We start from the raw sequence: 12,841 nt of genomic DNA, 5'->3' as shown, positions 1-12,841 counted from the left end.
TTCGGTGGTGACTGGGGTCCAGGAGGAGATGGTGGGCTGGCTGTCGTTGCTGGATGGGGTGGGGTGGTTTTGGGTTCAGAGTCAGGTGTCTGATCGCTGAAGTGGTTGTAGAGGCCCTTGTTTTTCAGGTGAAAGTAGGATCCGAGCTTGTTGCAGAGGTCTTCGGTGGGGGTGATGTACGTGGTTTCGCTGTGGGGCTTGTTGAATACCTGGATGACGCTGAAAGAGTTCCTTGGAGTTGCTAGAGTTGGCGAGGATCTTGTTTTGGATGAAGGTCCTTTTGGTGGATCTGATGCGTTGGTGGTATTCTGTCATGGTGTTCTTGCATTCAAGAAGCAAATCGCAAAAGGGAGAAGAGAGAGGGCTCTGGGCACGAATGGAATACCACCGGCCCTGTTTAAACACAAACTGGCCGACTGGGCTAACCTCCTGCAACCTCTATTTTCGGAAATCCAGTGACAAGGCAGAATACCCGAATCATGGAAAGGCTCAATGATCGCGCCGATCTACAAGAGCGGCAACAAGGTCCGGGCTAGCAACTATCGCCTAGTGGCCCTGATTGACAACAAGGCAAAGTATTTTCCAGGCACCATCCTGGAGGATCTCATACCCTGGGCAGACGCAAACAAAATAATCCTGTCACACCAGACCGGCTTCTGCAAAATGACTGGTACAACAACAAACATCCTCAAACTCTCTTCTTATCGATGCGACCAAAACAGCCAACCTGCAACTACATCTATGCTTCATTGACTTTAGTGCGGCCTTCGATAACGTCGAGAGGGGAAAACTCTGGGGGAAGATGGTACGCTGGGGATTCCCTCAGGACATCTTGGACATCCTGCTGCTTCTACATACTGACACCTGGGTCCAGGTGAAACTGGGAGGGGGAACTCATCTCTCTAGAAAGGTCCCTACAATTAAAGGCCTGAAGCAGGGCTGCGTGCTGGCACCCACTCTGTTCAACATCTATATGGCCGACCTCCCTCAAGCTCTCAACATCAGCAATGCACACGCACCCAGGCTTGGTGGAAAACCACTGACAAACCTTATGTATGCTGATGACGTGATGCTGCTTAGCCATACAGTTGTCGGTCTCCAACATCTACTCAATCAATTGCAGAAATATGCCGCAGAGACCAGTCTAAAAATTAATTTCAAGAAAACTCGGACTATGACGGTAAATAACAAAAGAAGGCGGCAGAAGAGGTGGCACCTGGTAGGTGCTGTCATTGAACCCTCCACTGATTACAAATACCTAGGTGTCATCATTGACAATTAAGGGTCCTTTATGCGTCAAAAAGAAGAAATCGGAAGGAGAGGCCTCGTCCTAGCAATAACGTTGAAAAACATGTCTTCAAAACTGATGGGGTCCTCACTATGCCTCCTCCTGAAGGTAGCACAGGCCGAGCTACTCCCCACGCTAACCTAGAGCAGCGAAGCAATGTGGGGGGAAGAGATGCAAAGCAACTGGACAGCTCCCTAATAATGGCGTACACAACCATGTTCAGCCTCCCAAAATATACTTCACCAGCTCAGATAAGGCTGGAGTTCGGCTTAGCGAAACAGTCTCTGGTCAGGCATGGCATTTACATCTCTGCCCCCAACACTTTAAATCATCTGCTATGGCAAGAACAGCCATGTGGGTGGTACGGGTATGCCCAGACGTGGGTCCTGTGCTCTCCATGCCACTGGAATCATGCTATCCTGGCTGAAGAGGGGTGAAACCCCGAAACCGGTCCTAGGATGCTTGTTTCCAGTCCAGGGAGGACCTGGCTTGGCAGTTCGGGCTGGACTGTTCCCATGAGGCACAGGGTCAAGACTGATTTGCATATGGCTGGGTTCAAACTGGAATGGCATGGTGAGCAAAATAATGATGGGTTTAGGCCCAGATCTCTGTACTGGGGTGAATGTATGACATTGTTCTGCATTCTGTCCATCAACTGTTTTTGCATTTGTCGCGGCAAGAACTCCAGCATAGGGATACCTCTCCGGGCGGACACTATCTACAAGATTCACTTTAAATCACAAGGTTCACTAAACTCTGGAACACTCAGCTACAACACACATCTTTCAAAAAATTGGTCTGGTAGTCAGAAAACCAAATTTCACTGCTGGAAGATTAGGCTCTGTTCTCAGCCAGGCCTCGTGCCTGGATGACCCTGAACTCCTACAAATCATCTGCACCCCCAAAATACTTTAATCAGGGATATCCCACAACTCTCAGGATAAAGTTTTTGAAGCATCTTCTGGGCATTTTTCCGTGCGCCGAACACCTTCCACCATGGCAGAGGCAAGGCGCTCAAAGCACTTGCAGTCAGTGCAACACAGGCCCAGGAGACATTCTGCACTTAATTGGCACATGCACGGCGCTGCAGCAAGAGAGGATACAGCTGCTAAAGTTCCCGCTCAAGCAGTCCGGGATCCGCACCAGGCGGCCACAAGTGCTGGCATGTTTCGATCCAGGGCCACACAATTGAACTGCAGAGTGGCCAAATTTCTCACACTAGCGGAACAAAAATTGAATCGACATCATAGGAGCGCACAAAAGACTCCAGCTTTAAGCAGACAATAAAAACCCGATATGCCAACCGGAAGCTGCCTCCTTAAACTTAAATCTAACAACTCAAAAAAGAGCCCAAAAGATGGGAAATTCCATCCTGCCGTTCAGCCAACAGGAGTCTCTCCCTGACATGAACACACATTTGGACTTTGCCCTGTGACTGTCTGGCACTATTGCTTTACAAAATAGATGCCCACCGTAGGCCTCACTAACCATTATCATCACAGCCATGTAGTACTGCAGTGCACACTTTTCAGGGCCCCTGTTTTGTATTGTTTTTACTGTCACTTTTTTGCACTCATCGAACGGTTTTATCTGTCTTGTAGTAAATCTGTATGCAACACTGCATAGGACTTTTATCATGTGTATCAATGTTTTTACTGCTGAACCATAATGACTTTATCCTAACGGCACACAACTGTGCAATGGTTTTTAATAACTATGCATAATAAAAATAAACCTGAAACCTGCAGTAATATTTGTGATCAAAATTTGAAATAACTTATGTGAGGGCCTCCCCCCATTTGCGGGATGTGTTTGTCACAGGCTTTGTATTGTACTTCTCTTGAAATGTTATGTTATGCTGCATTTTGTAGGAAATAAACACCTTTAATATGACCGTATATGTTACATTTGCAAGTGTATTTTTGTCTTGCAGCTCGTTCTAAGCTACCTACTAATTTCTAGTCTCCTTCTGTGGTGTTTTGCCTGCCGCTCCCAATTGAAAGCTTGATTTGCAACGGTGTGTAATCTAAATGTCTGTTAATAGGAACATGTTTTCTGCTCTAGCAACAGAAAGACAGCATGCGCCTTGATGAGACGATGTTAGTGAAACAGCTACTGCCAGAGATCTGCCATTTTATACACACTTACCGGGATGGAACACCGCACGCACTGGAACTGCGCAACTCTGCCGCTCTGGTCCTCTTCTCTCTCAGTTGCAATAACTTTGGTGCCGTCTTCAGCCGAATATCCACCAGGTAAGCAAGTGAAAGACCTAGCATGACTGTCTTTGTGTGATTTTTTTTTTTATTCTCTTCTAGATGTGCTGCTTTGTAGGCTCAGGGACTTGAGTGAAGTAGTGCAGTGCCTGTATCCAGAAGTATGGTATTGCAGTGTTTGAGTAGCGCCTCGGATCCTTGTTGAGCCATGATTTGGAAGCGCCACGATTTGAGTTTGGTGATGAGAATGAGCCTCAGCATTAAATGGTCCCTTTAAGTCTTAGCCAATCTCTCCATTAAAAAAGTTATTAATCTGTCAGGACATGGCACACTCTTGTGGCATGGGTTATATTTCATTACTACATTGCTCTAACCTTGTGAATGTTAATTTGCTGTATTATTTTCAGCCTTGGAAAAACCATTTTCATATTGGCATTTTATGTTCAGAACATGTGTATAAAAGTTCAATGCAGTATAAAATCAATTGCAAGAAAACCAGTTCATTTAATTGGAAGATGAACAATAAATGTACTCCAGAAAGTTATTTAGAATTGTCTGTCTTTTTGTTCTTCAATTTGGTTCAGCAACACAAAATTCATGCTGACATTTCACTCTTTGCTACATACAATTTGTTATTTGCAGGGTGTGAGCGCATGGGCCACTCTGGTCACCCCACCCTTCCACTATCCATACTGGAGACAGTATGGATAGTGTTCGGTCTCTTTATTCTGGCTCTTTTTCTGTTTATCCCAATATCTCTTGGGTTATTCTGTCTTATCTCAGACTTTGGAATGTCAAGCAATGAAAGTCACAAGAAACAAAAACAAGCATTTGCAATGCAATAGGTCTTGCATTATTAAAGTTTGAGCTATTGGCATTGCTGAATAATGCAACACCAATAGCTCAAACTTTAATAATGCGAATTCTATTGTTTGGACAGGTCAAGGTGTGGATGTCTCAGCCCAAACTTTTTAGACAACAGCTAAAGTGCCTGGTTAATGGTTGCAAGAGAAATCTACTCTAAAGGAAACTCGACAGGTAAAAATAGTTCAAAGGTGACGTGCAGGCTGTGATGTTCACCATGGAAAAAGAAACCCTGCAGGAGAACCACCACCTTGTGCACTCATACATACGGGTTAAACTCTGTTATGGAGGAAAGGGTGGACATTTAACGGAGATAGCCAGTAAGAAATACCCCCTCACCGTGATGAAGATAAAAATGCCTTTAGGCCTGAACTTTCAATGCCAATCGCCATCCACCATGAGCAGAAGGGGCAGCAGCCTTCCTTTGATAGTGACCAACACAGTAGTAATGTAGAGCAGCGGTGCTCAGGGATCAAGTGTGTCCCGTTCCAAAATTGAAAAACATCAATTTTGCAGGAAAAGTAAAATCAGTACTGTGACAGGAAGGCAAATGAAAGTAAGTATGTACGTGCTCTTTTGTGAAGGTTTCTCTATTTTTTTGCACTCTAGCACATTTTTTTGCAATACTGATGCACTGTTTTACTGTAGTGGTAGTAAAAAGTCACAAAAACAACAATGCCAAAAGAACTAAAAAGCCAAATTAAGGAGCCAAAAGTAATGCCTAAAGTAAAGCCAAATACGAATTGCAAAGAAAAGTTGACAATTACGGGCTGAACAGTGCACAGATGCACTCTGGGAATAAGGGCACAAACCAAAGCAAATGCTCACTGGACCTCAGTAAGCGGGCTTCAGCAGGCGGCTACCGGGTTGCAAGCAATACGGCAGACCCAAGGAGCTAGACGGGGGCGGGAGGGATGCAGGACAAGACCTGGTGGTCAAGGGGAGTAGCAGACATGTTTGTGACATTCCCCTCAGCTTTCCAGAAATGTTGCTTTAAATTGTCTAAATGAGATGAGGGTTCGCTTCGGATCAGCTTCTGTTGGCACAGAAAGGAAGGAACCGATGTCAGCGTGCCTATATAGGGCCCCATGTATCACTGTCAATGCAGGGCCACGTGACGTTACCTGTCGGTGCACAGGGGTACTACTTACGATTTACCCCATCCAGTCTGAGGCATGGGGAGTATTAAGAAAAGTGAGGAATCTACAGTAAGAATTCTCTATTAGTAAGAAATTACATACCTTGTGGAGGTCGGCTAAGGTGTGTATGGTGTAACACTGAGGACATTTGCTGCATGGTGTCCGTTCCATCACCCTACACGTCACTTCATCTTCTGGAGTCGATAATAGATGATGTGTGGGCCCAGAAGGGGTGGGGCAACCTGAGAGTCAAGGACTTGGTCTTCGATAAATGACATTTATTTATTTAGCAGGTTTCTGGCAAGCATAGACACCAAAGATGCGCTTTACATGTTCCTAATACCAGCGATACAAGGTCTTAAATAGAACAGATAAAGTTGCCATTGATGAGAAAAGGTGTTTATGATAACAGTTCCCGAAGTGCATCGAGGGAGTGGAAAGGGATTACAGTCATAAAAAAGTTATTCTTGGCGACTTGAGTGGAGGATTTGACTATGCGGGCCTTAAGAACGAGCGCTGAGACGTCAGATCAAGGAGCACTGTCAATACAAGCCCAAACAGATAGTTGAGAAAACATGACTGAAGCCAGAGCTACTGTTCACCAGTACAACCTGTAAACAAGCGGCACTAAAAGCGATCGGTATTGTAAAAAAAAAAAAACACGCGCCAGCGAGTGGTGCGCACGTACGCCACAGCGAACATGTGCATTGAATGATCACGCCTGTGTCTGGGCACGATAATTGAAACCACATGGCCTTTGGTGTGCGTAACAGACACCAATAGGCCATGGGCGGAACAATGCGCCCGCCTTTGGCCTATTGCGTGCCGTCTTTCAGAAGCACACACACGCAAAGGCCAATCACGGAAGCCAAAAGGAAAAGCACACGCACGAGCATGTGCAATTCCAGGCTCCGTTTTGGAACCCCGGTCAAAAGGACTCTTGCTGCGCGAGCAGTGTTACGCACTGCATCGCTAGGCGCGAGACCTATAAAATACAATGATGTCCACGTCCACAGGAAACTATCTTCTCCTTGTTAGGGCCTCGTCCTAGTCTTGTTTTTCTCCTCAGGAGGGGGAGACCCGAAAAGAAACATAAAACAAGAAAAAGGACACAGTCATATTATTTCGGTCTGGTGCCCACCAACCCCTAAAAGAAAAACTCCTGTTTGGGGCACTTGCCTTGACCCATGACCCTCCTGGGCCACGGGGTTGGGAGTCACAGCCTCCTCTTCTCCTGTTGGAGTGCTGGACTCTGCGTCTTCTCCTCCTTGGCTTGAAACATCCTTCGGTCCTCTCTCCCTCGTCAGCTTCTTTTTTTCTCCGTGTCCTCCTCGAGTCCGATTCCTGGCGTCTCCTTGTCGTCCATGACTCCGCCCAGCTGCGCTCTGGTTGGTGGCCCGTCGCTTCGTGCTTGGGCCGTTGGACTGCTCACCCTGCTTCCTGTCCGGAACATGGCGGCCGCCATGTTGGAAATGCCGGCCGCCATGTTGGAAATGCCGGGAGGACCCGTTTTCGCAGGAGGGAAACCCTCACACAGGGATTTATTTTTGTTTGTAATAGTTTAAATGTTCACAGGGACAGATGCAAATAATTGATGGATCCACATTAAGTAAGAAATATCTTGAAGATGAGTACAATGATCATCACCAGTCCTAGGCTTGTATAGAAGTTTTGTGCTCCAAAATGGAATTTTTAATGGTTACTTAAACTTTTAGTGCATGTTCTTTTTGAGCACAGGCTACCAACTCCTCGTACATGGTCCATTTTAATCCCTCATCATGGGGCAGGAGTGGTGCAGTAACTCCAACTTCAGACCCTCATTGTTGGGGGGAATATTTTCTGGACGGTCATCGAACGCCCACAGGAGTAACCCACCACTGTGGCATTTTTGGTTCCTGCTTGGGATGCACCAGTAAAAAGGCGAGCTTTTTTTGTAGAAGGATAGTTTTACACAATCTGGGTGCATAAATAGTGCAAATTTGTGCTTTTCTTTTTTTTTTCTTTTTTTTTACTTTGCCGTCTTTCAGTTCTGATGCAGTTAGGCAGGGGTGATGATCAGTTCTTTTTTTTTTTTGTATGTGATTCAACTGATCTTGCAGATAATGTAGCCTTGCAGTGGGAGCCAGTGTGTCTTTCAGTGGGTGAAATGTGGTCCAATTTATTAAATGGTCTGAGGGTGGGCTGCATGAAGACATTCTTTAAAGTCACTTCGACTTAGGGACACCTGTAACTAGAGCTTCCAAGCCCTCCGCCCCCCAACTTAATTGAAAGTACACCTGGACATGTACAAGAAGTCTGAAATCGGTTTTTGGGGCTTAAGATTTGACTTTGTGTAGGAGATAGTAAGCACTGTGCTTTGGATTCTCTTAATAATGCATGTACTGAAGCATAGGTCAGTTGTTGAGGGACTTAGAAATAAGTTTCAGCGCCAGGACGCTTCCTTGGAAGTTCCATATTGCCAAGCCCAAGCAATTTGACGTGGTCATTGTCATTGACTGCAGTATAGCTGGCGAATAGGCCACGTTATAACGCATGCGTTCAGAACGCATGTCATTACAACCACGTCATTACAACGACTTGCTGTAGGGGGGAACTGGATGTTGGAATAGTATAATTTACTATTCCAACTAAAGTCTGTGCAACATTAAGGAAGGTGTTGGATTTAAAATCCAACACCTTCTGCCCCTTACAGCAAGTTATTGTAACGGCTTGCGTTGTAATGGCATATGATGTAACATTGCGGTCGTTGTAATGACCGTGTTGTAATGGCATGTGTTTCGCATATGGGGTAAACGATGTTTACCATAGTTGGGCGTCCTGCGTTGACTACCATGGAGGACTCTGAGGGGCTGCATACGTAAACCGAAGATGAAATGGGAGAGGATGGAAATTGAGGCACTTCACATAAATCTCATTTAAAAAAAGCTTATTTTTTAAATTAACAGTATATTTTTACTCACAAATACTCAGCGAATGAGATTTATTTATTTCATACTTCTAAAACGCCTCTCAACATCCAAATCCTCTTCAAAATATTATCTGCATCCCTGACTAGAAAAGTTTTAATGGTTAGCTTGTTATTCCTCTCTGTTTCTTTATGAAGAAGCAGTACTTTGGAATGAATTAAAAGGTACTCCTTTTAGGTGCAGAAGTGCATAAACATACCCGGCTCCTTTTGGCTCCGTCTAGAACTGAGCGGCGTACAGTGGATGGCGAGGAATGGTAGATCGAGGCAGTGGCTGCTGCTCCCATTGAAGACTCCAAGGTGGCCGCCGGCGCGGCTAAGAAGCAAGTAGTAATCGGAATTCCGAGGCCCAGCCGTGGGAGAGATCAAGCGAGATGTGGGCATTCCCGTGACGACAGGGAGAGATACACAGGCTGCAGCGGCCCGGTGAGTGGCGTCAAAGTGAGGAGGGAGGAGAGTCGGCCGCCATTTCGCGTGTCAATAGCTTCAGCGTGACTGGGAAAACCAAGTGGCGTCACTATCAGGCATGGATCACTTGACCTGAAAAAACAGGGTTTGCGATATTTGTACAGTGTACCGATAAACCCTCATTCACGTTAACAGGTTGGAAAAAGCGGTACATCTGGATTCTCCGCTCTATTGTTAACAACGTGAAAGCATCATCATAAGGTTAGTTATGTGCTTCCTCCACCCGGAGGTTGACCCACTGTTTTTTTCAGTAGTGATCAAGAGATGGGTGATTGTGTTGAGGTGAAGTGAAGTGGAGTGTTATAAAAATCTCGTATAGCCAGAATGTACTTTTAATCAGACTGGGTTCGAGATAGTTAAAAAGTCTTGGCGTGCACAGGGAGACTAATTATGGTCTAATGCACTGGGGTGTCCATAAAAAGGTCGACATGTTTCAGCCCGTTGAGTTTCCCCTAGGGGCAAGTGGGCTTTCTTCAGTGAAGTACTGGGTATTTTAAGCCCAGCGGTGCAGGGGAACACACCCTATGACTTCGGGGTTCTTCCTGTTTCAGACCTACAGAAACACAGAGTCTTCTGGGTGAAGTCAAAGATCAGTTTATTGGCTGCAGACCAATTACAGGCGTCCTAGAAGTACAACAGCGTGTATGTTCTCAGGAGACTGCTGAAAATCACAGAAACGGGCTTCTTCTTAAATACAGATTTTCCTGCCTCAGGCATACATTCCTGGGTTTATGGCATGGTCATTCAAAGTGTACATTACAAACGAAAAAGCAGAGTCATGATGACCATCCCACATTCCAGTGAAGCCAGCCCGCAATTATTTACACAGTAAAGCTCAGATCCCACATCAGATATCGATAGGCCCCAATAAACATGAGCATCTCCTGTTTTGGGAAACAAGCCATAAAGCAGGAACAGCCAGGTGTGAAAGAGATTAGCTGGGGGCTTGTGTAGGATGAAAAGACTTTATGGTGTGTCAAGCCCTGATGCTAATCACAGGTGGCCAGAGGACGGGGAACTCGTGAGACCAGTTTGACCTGGGGCAGTGGAGTCAAGCTGCCCAGGTCACAGAGAAGTCAAGGAAAGGCACATGTGCTCTAAAAGACCCGTTTTAGCTTCATACTATATAGCCTATGTGAGGGCAACCATAAGATGGCCACCGATACAAAATGGAACCCACGCAGTGATGTAAAATAGCGTATACACAGTGCATTCATAGCTAAAACATTACAGAAAGCACTCGTACATACCGCATTAACCATTCGCGGTTCACTACTACCGAGATAGACAGGGGTAGGGCCTTATCTCCTACGCGGTCCCAAATTCTAAAGTACGACAGACCCTCCTTTTGCCCTTACATAGGCAATAACTATACTCATTTCAATCCGAGTCTAGGTCAATATTCACGAAGTCATGGAGATGTTGCTGTAGCATCATCCTATTACTTAGCTCGTCCCTCGATACAGGTTTCCTTACACATAATGTGACACAGAGGCCACATATCGCGGGAGCACACTGTATGCACAGACAGAACAGGAAAAGGATGGCTAAGATCATTCCAATGACCATCAGAACTTTCCAACCCCAGGCAGATATCAGTTCCCAGAACCATCCCACCAGTGACCAATCTCCTTTATCCACGTGTATGGACTCAGATATTTTATGCAGTTTGGAGATGGCTTGATAGACTGTTGGAGCGTTGTCTGGTATGAAAATGCAACAACTGGATTGGATAACCTTACATACCCCACCGCGGTCTGCAAGTATGACGTCTAGAACCATGCGGTTCTGCAAAGTCATGAGGCGATCCGCTTGGAGCTCAGCTGTCAAATTACCAAGGGCACCAGCCGTAACATTAACAGTGGACTCTACCACACGAGTCAGCTGTCTCAGGTTCCTACTATTAACCATAGGTCCCCAAAACGGCAGGAAACCCAAAAAGAAATCTCCCGCTTCCTGACCGGCAGTATCTTCCTTACTAATCACGCCTCTCACAACTCTGGTCTTGTGATAGTCGGAGGCGGCAGTAAATGTTGGCGGTAGCAGATTTGCAATATAACATGTGCCCGAGAAGTCAGGGGGCAACCATGTATATGCTCGGTCATCGCAGATAAAATATGTACCCTTGGCAGCCAAAAACGCAGGGGAAAACTGTGACGGAAAAGTGTACGTTTCGGTACAGTCACTCCTTCCCAGTTGAGCTCTAGGATTCTGACCATTACCTTGCAAACAGAACCGACCTATGTGGGGTACGACCCAGATTGGGGATGAGATTTTCCGCTGTGTTTCACCTAGACTGATACTATACCCCGTCGCGTTCCACCCTACATAAGCTCTCAGCTCTTCTTTGGGAATGGATGAGTATGCATCGATATCTCTACTCATATCGGCAACTCCTTTCAATAAAGCTTTGTTATTGGTGCTAGGTCTGATGGAACGCGGTTGTCGCGGGGAGTACGCTTCTAGAGCATAGAGAAACATGGTCTGGAATGCCCATGACGATCCATTGTAACTATACGGCAGCACCAGATAGGGAATACCCTTATTAATGGTATGTGGCATTAAACCACACACCCAACAATTTGTTGTATTCATGACTAGTTGGTGCTGGTGCAGGAGCTGAATAAACGAGTTGTTTACAAATTCTGACCGTCTGGCTTGTTCATGTTCAGGTAGAGGGTGAAAAGAGTGTGAGGAGATAGCTGGGGGAGGTGTAGGCTGTACAGTGGGGACAATGGGCTCTTGAGAGGAAAAGAATACAAATCCTACAGTAAACACTATCATACTACATAATACAAACAGGCATAATAATACAAAACGTTTGCGTGTTATGATTTTACACATTCTTGTTTTAAAGTTCGTTTCCTCAGTGAGTCTCTCCATCTTACAAAACTCCATCCTTTAATCGTGCCGCTCGCGGCGGGTGAGTATCTTCTGCTAAGGAGTACGCCTGTCAGTCCAGGGAATGCCCTAGACCAACCAGAACCGTCGACCTAACGTCTTCGGCCTGTACCCCAAAGTCTTGGCACCGCGACCCTGCGGCTGAACCCGGATGGTGGTTCAAAAAACAAAAATCAAGAAAGTTCTTCAGATGGGAGAGCTCTGGTTATCAAAAAATAAAAAGGTAAAAGAAAAAGAATATTTATTTGTCCGTGGGCCTTGGCCTCAGGTTGTAACGAAAACGGCCAGGCACTGTTTGATCTTGAAACAAGAGTTCAGGCTCTGTAGTGTCCAATCGAATTGACGGTGGCACAGCTTCTTGCAAAATATCGTCACTTTCCTGCGCTGAGGCTGTGCCTTTTATGCGTGCATCACTGAACGGCACAAAACGAGGTACAGTGTCTGTTTCAGAGTCTGCGATACCCTCCTGGACCCACTGGTCATACGGCAGAGGCAAAGGGATCCTTTTGATGTGGGCGCCGTGGATCCAGTTTTTCTTCCCCTTTACTCGAACCGCTGATCTCGTAGATAGGAGCACGAGATGAGGGCCGATCCAACGAGGCTCATCGTTGCTCTTGCGCTGAAAATTTTTCACCAAGACCCACGTGCCCGGGTCAATAGGGTGTCCTGGAGCCTCAGAAGCCGGGGGGAGAGTATCATGCACCTGTTGGTGTAAAACACGCAGTTTAGCTGTCAATTCGTGCAAGTAATCAAACAGTACCGGATGCTCGATTTCACTGAATTTCATCGGTCTTGGCACACCCCATACATTAGCCGGGCGGCCAAAAACGACCTCGTAGGGACTAAGTCCCACCCGTGAGTGTACGGTCATTCTGGTGGACAGGAGTGCTAGAGGCAGAGCGTCAGGCCATTTAAGACCTGAGCTCGCTTGGATTTTGGCCAGCTTGAGTTTGAGAGCGCCATTGTAGCGCTCTACTAATCCGGCTGATTGGGGGTGATT

The 12,841-nt window shown here is 46.1% G+C and overlaps 1 protein-coding gene across 12 annotated transcripts in view; it reads left to right on the top strand.

Moving 5' to 3' along the window:
- Positions 1 to 12,841, top strand: part of NF1 (neurofibromin 1) — a 1,956,660-nt gene that overhangs the window by 264,897 nt on the left and 1,678,922 nt on the right. For all 12 annotated transcript variants that reach the window (XM_085649550.1, XM_085649547.1, XM_085649544.1 and 9 more), the window contains exon 4: positions 3,353 to 3,543. In XM_085649550.1, coding sequence (XP_085505676.1) covers positions 3,353 to 3,543 — 191 coding nt within the window. The remainder of the gene's footprint in view (positions 1 to 3,352; positions 3,544 to 12,841) is intronic.

The sequence above is a fragment of the Triturus cristatus genome, chromosome 3_2 (genome assembly GCF_964204655.1).
Source record: "Triturus cristatus chromosome 3_2, aTriCri1.1, whole genome shotgun sequence".
In the NCBI taxonomy this organism is placed as follows: domain Eukaryota; kingdom Metazoa; phylum Chordata; class Amphibia; order Caudata; family Salamandridae; genus Triturus; species Triturus cristatus.
This window is presented reverse-complemented; position numbering and strand designations above follow the sequence as displayed.